Source organism: Lissotriton vulgaris, chromosome 1_1, assembly GCF_964263255.1.
Source record: "Lissotriton vulgaris chromosome 1_1, aLisVul1.2, whole genome shotgun sequence".
Taxonomy (NCBI): Eukaryota; Metazoa; Chordata; class Amphibia; order Caudata; family Salamandridae; genus Lissotriton; species Lissotriton vulgaris.
In genome coordinates this window covers 677,768,239-677,784,691 of record NC_141685.1, presented here as the reverse complement: position 1 = coordinate 677,784,691, position 16,453 = coordinate 677,768,239, and the positions used below count along the sequence as shown (strand labels likewise).

The 16,453-nt window shown below is 46.1% G+C and overlaps 1 protein-coding gene across 4 annotated transcripts in view; it reads left to right on the top strand.

Moving 5' to 3' along the window:
• The window catches only part of AGL (amylo-alpha-1,6-glucosidase and 4-alpha-glucanotransferase), a 354,506-nt gene that overhangs the window by 235,794 nt on the left and 102,259 nt on the right, over positions 1-16,453 (top strand). For all 4 annotated transcript variants that reach the window (XM_086954603.1, XM_086954587.1, XM_086954609.1 and 1 more), the window contains exon 25: positions 3,471-3,573. In XM_086954603.1, the coding sequence (XP_086810729.1) occupies positions 3,471-3,573 (103 nt within the window). The remainder of the gene's footprint in view (positions 1-3,470; positions 3,574-16,453) is intronic.

Genomic DNA, 16,453 nt, shown 5'->3' with positions numbered 1-16,453 from the left:
TATTTTCATTGCATCTTAAATAAAGTTCATATGCACATTACATATAGTAAAACAAATGAACAAGTAAGGATGGTTAGTGAAAAGGATAGCATATTTATGAGGGGATAACACATCGAAAAAGCAGGCAATTTAATAACACTCCATATATGAACAATTAAAATGTTGTCCATGGTGTCCTGTCAGCCAAGTAAATTAATCTTCAAAACCTAATGGAAACTCAAATGGAACAAGCTAAGGATTGTAGCAGTGCCACTGGCTTCATGAGTAAACCATCCAGCAATGGAAAATTCTGAAAACACAAGAAGTACAATGGCTTAAATGGGATGATCCTAATGCCTCTCTCTCGCTGTTCTTCTTTAAAGAATTGATAACATAAGGTGTTCCAGATGGAAATAGATGTGGGTTGTCAGATCTAATAACTGGGTGAGTCTGGTATTTTGTATTGTTGGCATTCAGTGCCCATAAATGGTGTTTGGTACGCTTTCTCTTTAAAAGGGATTAGTGAACCTATTTCTCCAAAGACAGGGATCTGTTCAATGGGACCTTCACCTCACCTGGTAGACTGATTCCTTGTGGCAACTGCATCTTCAGGGATAATATTGAAAGATATGCTCTAAGCACAGATCCTCCATACAGATATTTCTATTTAGAAAAGACAACAGTAAGAATCAAGCCATCCTTAATGCTGACAACAAACTATCCAGTTACCAGCTTTTTTTAGCTTCTCATCTTGAAAATTGGATTTTAAGATGGCTCATGCTTCCTATTTATCATGGTTAGTTGATTTTTCAGTGGGTAGTTAAAGTTTAGTTGTGCTCTATGCAAACCTCCAAAGTTATTACAAAAGCAAAGTAGGCCGTTTGCGGTACAGTTCACCTTAGTGTCGGCCCATCTGCTATCTCACCGCCACTCAGAGTAGTTCCTATTCAGAACATTTGCACAGCAGCCAACTTTGCAAGAAGACCCCTTTTCCTTCATTTTGAGGTTTGCAAATGTACATCCTCCCCTCCCCCTTCACCCTCCCACTTGTTTTGGGAAAATGCAGGAGTCCCTAAGGAATATCACTGAAAGAATGATTTGGGGGGCTACGTATTTACGTCTGAACTTCCTTCTCTTAGGCTTGGGTCACTTTCCACTACTGTCCGTGCACTGTTGGTCGTTCCACCCATTTTCATATGGAGTGCACTTGGGCTAAGTGCGCTTGTGTGCACAATAAACTGAAGCTTATTCCAGATGCAGCTTAGGGTGCTCAGGGCGTATGTGCGTAGGTTCTGTGCAAGTATACAGATGCAGGCATGCTGCCTTCAACAACTCATACACATGCAGACTGTAATGATTCGAATTAAACAACGATGAGTCCTAATAATTGATTTTGGACCTTGATGACAGTCTTCAACACATTCATAGTCACCTGTTTAAGGCCATTGTTTACTGAGCTGTGCAGTTATCAACTCGATTGCAGCTGCTTGCTCGCAGAGATTCCTAGTGTGGTCTCATCTATGGTCGCTGTAGGATGTAACTTACGACACAGGAATCTAAGGAAGCAGTCACACATAAATGGAGTTATTATTAACCCCAGAATACATCTCAGAGTAGAGAATGTCTGCTAGGGGCTCACATTGAGTACTGAAGACCTGCATAATAGACTGTTTTTGTTGGCGCGCTGTGTATTATCCTGTCTTATAAGGTGTAACTTGAATAAAGTGCTCATGCTTTAAGTATGCAAATGCAAGTCAGACCAGGTCGAAAATATGGCGTCAGTTTCGGGCAAAAATGAATGTGAAAATGTAAAAAGTGATCATTTAGACAGTGTTCCTGCAGTGAGTTCACCAGAGGCGGTAAGGAGTCGGTTAGCCAAAGTTAAGTTCCTGCCATACCTAGTGGTCATAGGAGAATGTAGCCAATTGTAGCACGTGCTGCATGCTCGCTCACGCTCTGTTGATAGGAGTTGCAGGTGCACTGTGGCATGCAGCTAAGGGAGCAGGGAGTTTCCGACAATCAACACTGTGGCCTGATCACGCTTGTGCTGTACTTGTGGTAGGTAGCCTTTTCCTGGTGTTTTTTATGGATCGCAAGCGGAACTCATCTGTGGCTCAGGTTCAGTGAGCACCAGCCTCTTTAGGACTGATCTTCATTGACGAAGACCCTGGAGGAAGCATGAATGGGGGAAGGAATGATGTTAGGATTAAAGGAAGACTGAACGAGTGATCACATAAGGTCACTCATTCAGTCTTCTAAAAAACGGTGTTCATGCTCTTTACAGCACATTCTAGAATCTTTTAGTATGCCATTCCAAGATGTCTGCTTCTAAGTATTATTCTCGTTCTTCCCAATCCAACATGTTGGGCAATATTTAAGTAGGCTGTGTACTGTTATACACTTCATTGTAACACAGTAGAAGTCTGATGTTTCAGCTGGTTCATCGCCCCCAAGTCACCATTTTTATCCTCCTTTTTTCTCCACTGCCTGTTTTGGACTGAATGTACTCTCAGCTCTGTTTCTCTTGCAAACCTGTCAATGTCCGCTTGCTTCTCCATTTTTCTTCTGCTGAATTCCCGGTTTGTCCATCAACATTGGTGCCTCTGGCCTCATCTTCGTTTATAGGTTTTCTATTCACTAATGCGCCTGAGGATTTTCCCTCTCGTTCTGGGATGCCTTCCTCCAGACACCAGCTCTTATACTTATTTTAGAAGTGTGGAGCAAGCTGACCACTGTAAGGCACTGTCCCTGCCTTGGATAGGTCAGGTCACGGTCTAAGGAACTGCTTAGCATTCAGCCAATGACAATTTCTTTAAGAGGATATATCTTACTGGGTACAAATTTAAGTTTCTGATGCCATAAAATGAGACCAAGTCATTTAAGAGGACTGCTCTCCACCAGAGCTGCTGATGCAAATTACCGGCAAGACCATATAGTTGACCCTTTTGAAGGCTGTGCAGATGGTGTGCAGGTTTATCTTGCTGATTACTAGTTCAGCAGGCATGTTCAAAATATTATCCTGCAGGCTCTTTGAGGGAAAGTAGTTTCACCTTAAAAGTATGAAAAGGGATCCGGTTAGGATTTGTTATGATACCAGAAGCTTTTAAAAATAGGAGATAGATTATGTGGTCACTCGTTCAGTCGGCAAAGGTTCAATCTATGTTCCTAGAAAATGCATTTTACATTGACACCAGTGACAGGTTGAAAATAGCTTCCTCAATACAATCTCTGTAGCAGGTCTGCTTGAACAATGTGTTAAGTATGTGTTGGAATTAAATTACATGTAGTGAGCTGTGGTGCTGATATGGTTGTATTTGATTTAGTTGAGTTAACCAAACATTTGTGTTTTCTTTCTTTAAACTGAAATCTGCAAATTATAATTTTCTGTCTTGTTGAACATCATAAGCATCTTATTATTTGAATTTTACTAATTGTTTCATTGTTTGAAATGCTGCATGATAACATTGCATTTTCTTGCTGTTTTTAAATAGGATTGCCTCATTTCTCAGCTGGTATTTTTCGCAGTTGGGGAAGAGACACTTTTATAGCACTGAGAGGCCTGATGCTCATTACAGGACGTCATATAGAGGCCAGGTACAAACATATTGTGAATGTGTAAATATAAGGTATTCTACTGTTATTTCGTGGCCAATGACAAATTAAAAGATGTTAGCATATTATACATTTAAATTGTGTACGATTATTTGAAACACATTTTATTTATTTTATTCTGTGCTTGTTAAATGTCTATAATGCCACAACTGTACTGCAAGATTGCAAGAAACAATGTTCTATAATTGTGCATTTTAATTGGCATAAGCAAGAACTATGTATATGAGACCATTACCCTTGTCCTCCCCTACCTTCATTCAGTGATGTAGAAGTGGGATCTCACAGGCCGACCCATCATTGATTGAATTGTCTATTGCCATAAGCCTTCAGTAGTACCACTGATGTCTGAAGTGGGGTCATTCTCCATTGGGTCTGCCACCCTGTATGTCTCTTAACTATGACTGCTGTTTGCAGCCCAGTTTCCCCAGATTTTCTTGAAGTTCTGAAGGCAGCTACGACCCTTACTAAACCATCTTTTGCAGTCGGCAAACACAAATCCATCTTTCAAGCCCATTCTGAGGCTGTAAGTAGTTCAGAGCTCCCACATTTTTTGGCAGTGTCCTTTTTGGCCACAGCCAAAACATGTTTTACAAGCATTGTTTGGTATTTAGTCCTGTCTGTTGGTTCAAAGATCCCCAGTAGCGCGGTTGGTATCAATCTTTATTGGTAGCCCCACTATTGTTTCCAGTGTTTTGTGTCGTCCTCGATTGAAATTGTGTTAGAGCTATCCCAGCTTCCTCCACTGTTACCTCCTCCTCCCGCATTTACTTATGTCCTTCAGTCAGGTGTTGGGCTGGGCATTCACAAGCAAATTTGAGTAATTCCTTGCTATCACCAGTAGTTGAAGAATTGTAGTAGGCATGGAAGTTGTCTCCCAACGCTTCTGTTAAAGCCATATCTCCTTCTACCCTCTTTCCTGTGTATGTATTATTAATTTATTTTACTTCTCTCAGTCCCTCTTCTCGGTTGCTTGTCTAAGCTGATAGATTTTTAGCTTTATCCCCCTCTTCTATTGTTTCATAGTATACTTTCCCCTTCCAGGTCCCTAACACAGCTGCATACCTTCCTGCAGTATCCCAGCTGCATACCTTCCTGCAGTATCTGTCTATGTCTACCCTGGGAAGAACTATAAGGATGTTTCAATTAATATTTCTACCCTCTGGAATCCTTGTTCTATCCTGAGTGGCATAGCATCTTACAGTTTCCCCTGCCAATAAAGTTTCAGGTGTATCTCCCAAAGGAATACTATATCAGCTTTCTGACTCAACAGCATCTTTTGTATCAACGCTCTCTTTATTACATAGGCCATTTGAAGAGATGAAAGACTTCTTGTTGTCATGTGGGGTGAGGCATTCATGCACCGCCATGTACAATCCCCATTCAAACGTAATTATGGAAAGAGCGAACAGCATGATAAAAGGGGCTTTGCAGATGGCAGAGGCTAACGGATTGGATGTGGAAATGATGATGTTAGAGGCATGTGGGCTGCTGAATTCATATCTGAGCATAGATGGCCACCTAGTGTTGGGTCTGGATGATCGCACATTGTTGTCCTGGAAGAGTCTTCGAAGTATCACGAGATAGGTGGCTACTCCCCTGGACTACAGTGCGCATGGGCATCGACTCCATCCTCAGATTGTTTTTTTCCGCCATTGGGTTCGGATGCATATTGGTTCACTCAAGTTCGGAATCGATTTAAAACTTTCTTTGGCCAAAAGGCCTTTAGTTTTTTGTCGGTATTGTCTTGCGATCGGTGCCCAGTTCTGTTCCAGCTCAGTTCCTGAGCCGGATATCCAGAAGAGCCGCGTGCTTTTCGGCGCTGAAGGCCCGGTCGACGCCAGAGGCCTTATCGACGATCCATCATGGAACGGAGCCCGTTCAAGAGATGTCCCGTGTGCAACTCGAAATATCCCCACATCGACGTCCACCCGGTGTGCAACAAGTGCCTGTCGCCGGATCACGATGAAGCCAGCTGTATGGCTTGTTCCCGTTTCCGATCCAAGAAGACAATTCTGCATCGGCGCGCTGCGCGTAAGGAAGCCCAGCAGACGGCACCTGAACCGGTGAACATCTTCGATGCCGGGGATGATGAAGGAGCAGAGCGGGAGGTTCGAAAAAACCTGTTGGATCCCGCATCGGAAGTCGACTCCAGCTACGACGCTGATGTTGAGATGCTCGATGCGGAAGACGTCGTCGACGAGGTAGGAGACGACGATGGGGCCTTTGGGGCCATGGAAGATAGCTCGAGCGAGGAGCTAGGCCCACAAACTGATACTGGGGCCAAAACACTTCATAAGGCTCAGGTTGAGGGATCGCCACAGGGCCTTACCCAAGATCTTCCACTAAGTTCTACGGCCCCACCTTCGTGCTCGGCTTCGGACATGTCTAAGGAGCCGCAAGTTGCAAAATCGAAACCGAAAGAGAAAGCTTCGGTGCCTACGCAACCCAAAGCACTTGAGGCGAAATCAAAACCGAAAGTGCGTATTTCTTTGGTCGGCTCGAAGTCCTCGGAACTGTCGGCACCGACAAAGCATAAAAGTGTTATCGACCCGAAGAGGCCGCTAAAGGGCGTCGAGCCAAAGTCTGGCACGCCGAAGGCAAAGGTCAAGGACGTCGACCCGAAAAAATTGGCGCTGAAGACAGTCGACACCGACAAAGGACTCGGTGATCAGAAGGTTCTCGAGCCTACGCGTCGACCGGACAAGGCTAAAAGTGGTACAACCCCCGAGTCCACACCTGGCAGTGTCTCGAAGGATTCCGTCGAGTCAACGCAGCCGTCCGCCTCCTTCTCGAAGCAGGTGGTGGAATCATTGAAGCGCATTAAGGACAAGGCTTCAGCTGTCGGACCAAAGGATCCTCCACCATCGAAGCCTGCCGATAAGCCTCAAAAGACGTCGGCGCCCATCCACTTCACGCTGCTACCGAAAGTGGTGCCGAAGGCCTTCGTCCCTAAAATGGCTGTCGAAGTGCCCAAGAAGGTGTCCACGGGGCCGAAGCCCACAACTGTGGTCCCGGCCACAAAGCATCGACAGCCCTCGCTTGAAGAGCAACAGGAACAGTTTATCGATGCCGATACAGGCAGACTTTCTATTTATAAACGAAAGATCGCCCCGGAACAGCCAATGGAGTCGTATAGAATCCCACTGAAAAAGAAGAAGGATTCTACTCAACACCTGTTCTTGTAGAACCTGTATCTCCACGTGGCCAAGATGTCTCACCCACTTATTCAGATGTAGAAACTGGGGAAGGTGACAATGACGAATACAACTATCCTGTGGACACTGATCCAGAAGATACTAATGAACCCTGGGCAGATGCTAATGACCCTGGGGATCCACACACTGCCCCGGACACTCATGTGTATACTGTAAAAACATCGCCTACTGAGGATTTGGCGGCGTTTAATGCACTTATTGAAAGGGCAGCCAAGAATCATGACGTCCAGCTCCATGCTGACCCTATTGAAGTAGACTTTCTGTTCGACACCTTTTCCACCTCAGAGAGGACTGTCAAGACTCTGCCTATGCTGAAGGGTGTCTTGATGCATGCTGGGGAGATATTTAAGGAGCCTACAAGAGCCAGGGTGATAATCCCCAGGATTGAAAAGAAGTACAAACCGGCGCCTGGGGACCCTACCTACATTAAGGGACAGTTGCCGTTGGACTCTCTTGTTGTTTCTAATGCCCCGAAGAGGGCTAATTCACAAACAACGGGTGATGCTCCTCCCCCAGATAAGGAATCTAAGGTGCTAGAGGCATCAGGGAAAAGGGTGGCGGCTCAAGCAGGCAACATCTGGCACATTTCAAACACTCAGGCACTCTTAGCCAGGTATGACAGGGCCCATTATGACACACTGGAGACCCTGTTGCAGCACCTGCCAGATGAATATAACAAGGCAGCTGAGATGCTCATACAGGAAGGGAAGCTCATATCAAATGCTTCTATCAAATCTGCACAGGACGCAGCAGACACCGCGGCCAGAGCCGTTAACACAAGTGTCATGTTGAGGCGGCATGCCTGGCTCAGAATCTCCGGGTTCAAGCCAGAGATACAGACCACCATTCTCAATCAACCAGTAAACCCTGATCATTTATTTGGTCCAGAGGTAGACACCACCTTGGAGAAAATCAAGAAGGACACAGACTGCAAAGTCTATGGGGGCTCTCCAGTCCCAGCAGTTCAGGGGTGGTTCTTTTCGTCGCTCAAGCAGTAGAGGTGTTTCCAGAGGCCAGCTGTCCCAGCAAACACAGTACAATAAAGGTGGCGCTCAAACCACCTATGCCAAACAGAGTAGAGGTGGCTATCGTGGAAACAGCGCCAAGGGCAGAGGTCGTGGAAACAACAGCTCCAGGTCCTCTGCCACTAACAAACAGTGACGCCTTGTCACTGCCCCCCGACCATACCACACCGGTCGGAGGGAGACTCCAACAGTTCCTGCCAGTCTGGAAGTCCATCACCACAGACAGGTGGGTCACAAAGCTTATCCAGTACGGTTATTGTCTGGAGTTAACATCCACTCCACCCAACATACCCCCAAGACACCGTCCTATGTCCACAGAGCATTTGCACTTATTGCAGCAGGAGGTGCTTGTCATGCTGCAAAGAGGAGCAATCGAGCTCGTGCCTGTGGAAGAAAGAGGTACAGGAGTTTACTCTCTGTACTTCTTGATCCCAAAAAAGGACGGGTCCCTCAGACCCATACTGGACCTCAGACCCCTCAATCAGTACATTCTATCGGAACACTTTCACATGCTAACACTGCAGCAAGTCCTACCGTTGCTCAGTCAGGGAGATTTTCTCGCAACATTAGATCTGAAGGATGCGTATTTTCATATTCCGCTACACCCGTCACACAGAAAATACCTCAGGTTCACCGTCCAAAATCAACATTACCAATTCAAGGTCCTACCTTTCGGAGTGACCACGGCACCCAGGGTGTTTACAAAGTGCCTGGCGACGGTGGCGGCACACTTACGGAGACAGAACATTCACGTCTACACTTATCTGGACGACTGGCTTATCCAGGCAAAGTCGGGCCAGCAGTGTGCCGCCCACATGTCCCACACCATTCACCTTCTTCACGATCTGGGATTCTCACTGAATTACCCAAAGTCCCACCTGCAACCCGCCCACATACGACAGTATCTGGGTGCGACCATAGACACTCTGGCAGCCAAAGCACAGCCAAATTCAGTGAGGATCAGCAGCATTCATCGCTGATACAGAAATTCAGACCTCAACACTCGCTGCAGGCCCGAGTGTTCATGCAGTTGATAGGCATGATGGCCTCCTGCATCTTCATAGTCCCGCACGCGAGACTACTTGTGCGTCCGCTTCAGGAGTGCTTAGCACGTCAGTGGAATCAGGCTCGCGGACAGTTGAAAGACCTAGTGTTGGTAACCGGTCGTGCATACAACTCTCTGCATTGGTGGAATCCACAAAACCTTTGCAAGGGACGACCGTTCCAGGAGCTTGTGCCACAGATCATTCTGACGACGGACGCATCTCTCCAGGGTTGGGGAGCTCATGTTCTCCAGTACACGGTGCAGGGACTATGGACAACTCAGCAAAAGAAGATGCACATCAACGTTCTAGAACTGATGGCTATCTTCATGGCGATGAAAGCATTCAAAGTACATCTGTGCAACAAGGTTGTGTTGATCCGGACGGACAACATGATGGCCATGTACTTCATTCAGAAGCAGTGTGGTACACACTCTCCACAGTTGTCTCATTGGGCTCAGAGCATGTGGAAGTGGGCCATTCAAAGGAACATCTTCCTCATGACGGAACACCTCCCGGGCAAGGACAATCAGATGGCGGACCTGCTCAGCAGGTACAGCCACCAAATGCACGAGTGGGAGATACATCCATAAGTACTCCACCCGTACTTCCAACGGTGGGGTCATCCAGAGATAGACCTGTTCGCCACAAAGGAAAACGCCAAATGCCGAAGCTTTGCCGCCAGGTTTCCACACCCACAGTCGCAGGGCAATGCGATATGGATGAACTGGTCAGGCATATTTGCATACGCTTTTCCCCCAGCACCTCTAATATCGCTGGTGGCACGCAAGCTGAAGCAACACTCGATGACTCGTATCCTGGTTGCGCCAACGTGGGCACGCCAACCATGGTACACCACGTTTCTGGAACTATCCGTGGTACCGCATCAAAGGCTGCGCCTCACACCCAGGCTTTTGACGCAGAGCCATGGCGACATTCAGCATCCAGATCCGCAACAGCTCAACCTGGCGATCTGGCTCCTGAGGTCTTAGAGTTTGGCTACCTCAACTTGCCTCCAGACTGTATGGACATCATCAGGGAGGCAAGGATGCCCACCACCAGAGCATGCTATGCGGCAAAATGGAAGCGGTTTGTCATTTATTGTGCAGACCACAACATCAACCCGCTGGACGCATCTACTCAAAACATCATTTGTTATCTGTTACATCTATACAAATGTAATCTGGCCTATGCTTCCATTGGTATACATTTATCCGCAATAGCTGCTTATCTCCAAAACAGGCAGCATCTCTCCCTTTTCAGAGTGCCTGCCATCAAAGCTTTTCTGGAAGGACTCAAACTAGTCATTCCTCCCCGGACCCCACCAGCTCCTGAATGGAACCTGAATGTGGTCCTCACAAGACTGATGGGTCCACCTTTTGAGCCACTGCATTCATGCGAGATTCAGTTCTTAACATGGAAAGTGGCTTTCCTGATAGCGATTACGTCACTACGACGTGTTAGTTAACTCCAGGCACTAACTATCCAAGAGCCATTCATACAGATTCACTCCAACAGGGTGGTGCTTCGCACTAACCCTAAGTTTCTCCCTAAGGTGGTTTCACAGATCCATATCAACCAGACTATTGAACTGCCTGTGTTCTTCCAAAATCCTGAGTCAGTTGCGGAGAGAATGCTCCACACGTTTGACGTCAAGAGAGCCTTGATGTACTACATTGATAGGACCAAAGATTTTCGGAAGACGAAACAACTATTTGTTGCCTTTTCCCCACAACACAAAGGCAATCCCATTTCCAAGGCTGGTATAGCCAGGTGGATCGTTAAGTGTATTCAGATCTGCTATCAGAAAGCCAAGCGCACTCTAACGATCCCCCCACGGGCCCACTCCACCCGGAAGTTGGGGGCCTCCATGGCTTTCTTTGGAAATATTCCTTTAGAGGACATATGTAGAGCAGCCACATGGTCTACCACACACACATTTACAAAACACTACTGTGTAGATGTGCACTCCAAACAGCAGGCAGCTGTAGGGCAGGCTGTTCTAAAAACACTTTTCCAGACTGCTGCAGCTGGCACAGGCGGCCGCTGCTAATGGAGGGACTGCTATGTATTTTATGCACAGATATGAATTCAGCTGCCCACATGCCTCGAACCGAATATGCTACTTACCAGTATGCATCTGTTCTTGGCATGTAGGGCTGCTGACATTCATATCGCCCGCCCTCCTCCCCGGCGCCTGTAGCGGCAGCAGCACTCACGAATACTCTTAGCATGGTCATCACTCACAGAGTTACACTCCATCTTTGCCACAATGGCTAAAAACAATCTGAGGATGGAGTCGATTCCCATGCGCACTGTAGTCCAGGGGAGGAGCCACCTATCTCGTGATACTTCGAAGACTCTTCCAGGACAACAATGTGCGATCATCCGGACCCAACACTAGGCGGCGATCTATGCTCAGATATGAATGTCAGCAGCCCTACATGCCAAGAACAGATGCATACTGGTAAGTAGCATATTCGTTCTGATTTAGTTTGGGCTTATTAGTACAACAGAGAAAACAGCCACTGGTTAGGTTCTCTTTTGCATTATGAGGGGGAGGAAGCATGTTTCCAAACTTTGCCCTTCATGGATGCGAGATTTGATTGAAGGGGAAGGGCCAAGAGGCATCTACCAGGATATCATTGCTAGTCGGGATTGTTTCTGGTGGTTGGGTGAAAATCAAATCTGGTAGAGGGAAAAAGAGGTTTAGTAGTATCCCTCGTCCTTTTGAGGTGAAGGAGGTTCACAGGTGGCATGTGGTGCTATCCAATGGTGAACGCTGGAACTTAAGAAGAGTAGGCAAGTATAATGGTCAAGAGTGTACTAGGTATAGTGATGGTGGTGAAGGTTGTAGTGGCTTCATGCTTATGAAGGATGAAGATGGGGTAAATGGTAATGGCATGGAGCGTGGCAAAGTGGTGATGGTGCCCGACTGTGTAATGAGTCTGGGGTTGACAGTAGGAGTTGGAGTAAGGTCAGGAGAATTCCTAGGCCAAGAAGACCGCTTGCCTATCTGCTAGACTTTGTTCAGTGACGTCTGTGCCTGCCCTGTGTTATACCTATGTTGTTTTATTTTCATTCTTAACAGCATGCTTTCTTCCTGTGTAAACTGTGCAAGCATTTTCTACCTAGTTTTACTTCAACCATGAGATGTAATTTCAAATGAAGTTTTATTTATATTGCACTGTTTCCTATATGTTACATGACCTTTATTGGTCTTGCTCTCTTAGTATTGGGCTACAAGATTTCTTCTTTATGTGTTAATGGAACTTTTCAACATCGTCAAGGAATTTTCCAACCCCTCGGCCAACTCCAACGACATCACCCCCTCTCAAACCCTCTGCGATTCCCTAGCCTCTTTTTTCCACAACAAGATTGCTGACATCCACAACAGCTTTGACAACCAACCCGGAAGCCAACCCACCCTACCATCAGCCGACCATCTTCCCCTCGTTAACACCCTTAACGCCTGGAACCCAATCTCCACTGAGGACACCATCCGCCTGATGAATTCCATCCACTCTGGATCCCCCACAGACCCATGCCCTCACCACATCTTCAACAAAGTAGACTCCGTCATAGCTACGCACCTCCGAGACGTCATCAACTGTTCCTTCAACTCCGCTACCTTCCCAGAAGACTGGAAACACGCTGAACTCACCGCCCTTCTGAAAAAACCAACAGCAGACCCCACCGAACTCAAAAACTACCGCCCCATCTCGCTTCTTCCATTCCCGGCCAAAGTCATCGAGAAAGCTGTCAACAACCAGCTCGCCGCCTTCATCGAAGCCAACAAATCTCTCGACCCCTCACAATCTGGCTTCCGAGCCAAACACAGCACTGAGACCGCCCTCATCGCAGCAACAGACGACATTCGAACTCTACTGGACAATGGAGACACAGTCGCCCTCATCCTCCTCGACCTCTCTGCAGCCTTCGACACAGTCTGCCACAGCACCCTTGAAACCCTCTGGGTATGTAGTGCGCTATATAAATTTTATGACTTGACTTGACTTGATATATTGTAATGTAATTTCTGAGCTCGAGGTACATCGGCCTCACGGGTGTCCACAGACTTTTAGTTCTATTACCACTGTGACGGTGTGGCTTTCTGTTCACCTTGCTGCCTGGCGAAAGGAGCACCACGTCGAGAGTTGTTGTCTTCGATATTAAAGACTTGAAGAGCCTATTTGGTGTACAGCCTCATTATAACATCTTATATGTCAGTGACCATATTGGGGGATTGTGCGTGATTGTGCGTGACTTTTTCAGATGCCTCTGACAAATTCGTGCTTTAAGGTCCCACCCCTATTTTGCAATTGCTGCTCTTAGCCTTGCATTTCCTATGTAACAAAGATGTAGCCCTGGCGTACAGCATAATGCAGTGAGTCTTGAATTGCCTGCCCCCAATGCATGACATGCCCTACACTCGTATATTGTACAATTACATTTTTTTATGAAAAAATTGTGCCATTGGTTCAATCAACTGGTTTTTGTGTCCATATTCCATACAGTTGCTCTGACAAAGTTTCCCCCATATCTCCACCATCCTTAGTGATATTAACCCTTGAAGTATTGCTACTCCTCCTTCCTTCTGTCAACCAGATCCTTCTCCCCCAACAGTTAGACTTGACCCATATTTGCCATTTTTTTGCCACTGCTACCCCCTGACAAGGTCACAACAGGTAGTGGTCAGTTTTTGTCCATGTCCCTTCTCTGCTCTTCTTCCTGTGTTGACTCCTATGTGATTTTCGATGTCTGATTCTCTGTTGGTATCACTTCGGCAGACAAAGCACTTGTCCCATCGCCTCCATTCTCCATGTTGGGTGGTTTCAAGGATGCAATACCCTGCTCCAACCGCCTGACTCCCTGAAATCATATGTATTACACTGTGATCCAGTTGCAGTGGGTGGTGTAAAGTCCACTCCACATAGACATCTACAGAGAAGCGCCGTCCAACCACAATTCAAGCCTTTGGTGTACTTTATCAGCATTTGTGAAAAAAGGTGTGATTTGCCCCAGTGTATGATTTTTAGTTTCCCTCGGTACAAAAGCATATATTTCAGATAGAGTGCCCACAAGGGACCTGATACGTTTTTGTAGATGTTTGATTTCACTTTGCAGATAGCCCACTGTTTCCTTGGTGGCCTGCACTCTCTCCAACATCTTTCTCATGCTTGCCTTGAGTAGTTTGTGGACCAGTCACGTCAAACCGGATTCTTCTATGTGTTGGTGTACTTACGCTGTTTTGGGAGGGTTTGCTAATTTTTCATTTCCCCATTGTAGCTTGTTCTTCACTTAGTCCACTAAATCTGGCGGATTTGGCCCTTCACATCCTCCATCTTCCAGTTGCGATAAATCTCAGGCCACGCCCTCTCTTCTTCCTGTGATCTTATTTTCCCTATGCTCCCCTTTGTGCTTTGTCACTTCTTGCAGGTGATGGACTGGCGCTCCCTCAGTTGCCTGCACCTTCACAGTTCCATCAGATTCTCAGATCATGCACTTGTATATGTTGCACCTTGCTGGTTGAGGGTCTCTGTCAGGTCTGCAGTGTCTGTTTACAAGGGGGTGTTATTATGCCTATTTTTGGTCTCCTTGCATGCCCTCTCCCCACCACTATACCACTGTGAAGGGTATTCTGTGAGGGGGAGAATGGAAAAAAGGAAAGCGAGGATTGCGGTCCATTCTCCTATTGATGCTGGGGTCCCTCCCACAGGGCCCTATCTCATCGTCCCTGCTTTTACTCTCTGGTTGGGCCTTGCGCTGTTCTCCCTCCTAACATTTGTATTCTTTTCTTGCACCTCTCTACCTCACCCTAGTGGGTGTCCTTGGTGTGAGTGTTGGCTGTGCTCCACCTCAACCCTCCCTAGGACACTGCAAACCAGCTTGCTTTCACAACTCCTTTCGTAGGACTGCCATCTTGGATTCACCATTGGCAGTGCTTTGCGAATCTCCTTATTTCCACACTGCTGTTTAGAGTGCTCAGCTGCAGATGTCGTCAGGGACCGATTCCCCATGCCCATCTTACTGGCCTTCTTTCCCTCTCTGCTGTTCTGCTACCAGCCTCTAGCCTCTGCTACTTGGCACATATAGCAAGCAGTGACCGTGACGCTAGATTATTGACCTGGTTAATTAGTATTCTGCAGAATGTTGATAGTTGACCAGGAGAACCTCATCAAGAACGTCAATTCTATCATCTTGTCAGGCCAATCCTCCTCAACTGTGTAGATGTTTATTGTTAAATTGGAATATCAAAATAACATTCACTGCCCGAACTTTTAGGGCGTTTAGTTGCAGAAGATAAGTTGTCTTTAGTATGTAAGATGGTGCAATTTTAGCTTGATGTAGATCCGTAGATGCATCATGCCTCCCTTACCTCTTTACAGTGCCTTGTAGCATTCCTTATAATATCAATGGCTTCTTCACCTGGAACAAAGGCCTGTTCACCAATACTGATGGTGAACCCCTGTGAACCACGTCTGGTTAAAGTAGGAAAAAAGTGGAGCCAAACAAAGTCAATACCAAGAAAATCATCCTTGGTATCGAATATCAGTACCCCTGACAATAGAAGAATTCATGTACAGTAGAAGTAGCGACTGAGGTGAACGGAGTTCAGTAATGTGTGATGACCCCTTCTTGAGAGGCTTGAGAGAATGTATAACCATTGAAGAAATAGAGGGAAGCAGAAAAGGTGACAGAGGAAGAGAAACTTGTAAAGAAAAGTAATCTAGTTTCAGAGATAATCTGGTACAAACTGTACCAGAAAGCAGTATTACTTGCTAAGTTGTTTGAGAGGGGGGCAGGGGGAACTTAAAGATTTTGTGTAACTCTTCCAATTATTATAAAATACTGTGAATGTGTGAAACGCTAGATATGTTATCAGGAAATGTGTTGAGAGGATATTTTGAATTTATGCTCCATGAAAGCAACAAGAATTGTCTCTCATAAAGAAAGGAAGAGGAAGCGATACGCGGATGCATAACAATACCATGGAAAGGGCACATTAGTCGATGTTGCACCTGTGCAGGTTCTAAGACATTATTAGGTGATGAGGCAAACTACAAATTACAAATTTAAGGGCAAAAAGAATGTCATTCAGAGCGAGGTTCTAAAACTTTAGTAATCACTTCTCTGAAATCTCTGTTGATTTCTCCTGTGAAAAGTTTTTGCCTAATCTTTTACATCACAATATTGAGCTATCAACACTTTCCGCTTTGCTCACTTAAGAACTCCTTTAGAACGCTTACTGCAGGTAGCGGTAGGAAGCTATATCACTTTGGTGAGGGACTACAGAAAATTAAAACTGAAAATACATTTTGATGATCTGCTCTTTGAGTGCCATGGAGACACTGTAAAAATTTAACAATGACCACCCAAGGAAATATTAACCCTGAGTAATTTCATTAGTGGCTCTGGATAGGAATGCAGTTCTTCATGATACTTTTCCACCTCCAAAGTTACTTGTGTTGCTTTTATCAGCGAGAAAACCAACACAAATATTGAACTTGGAGAGTTCAGCTTGGAGGGACTCAGTGGCCAAAACGAGGAGGTATGCTTGGCATTTTCAGAATTTTCC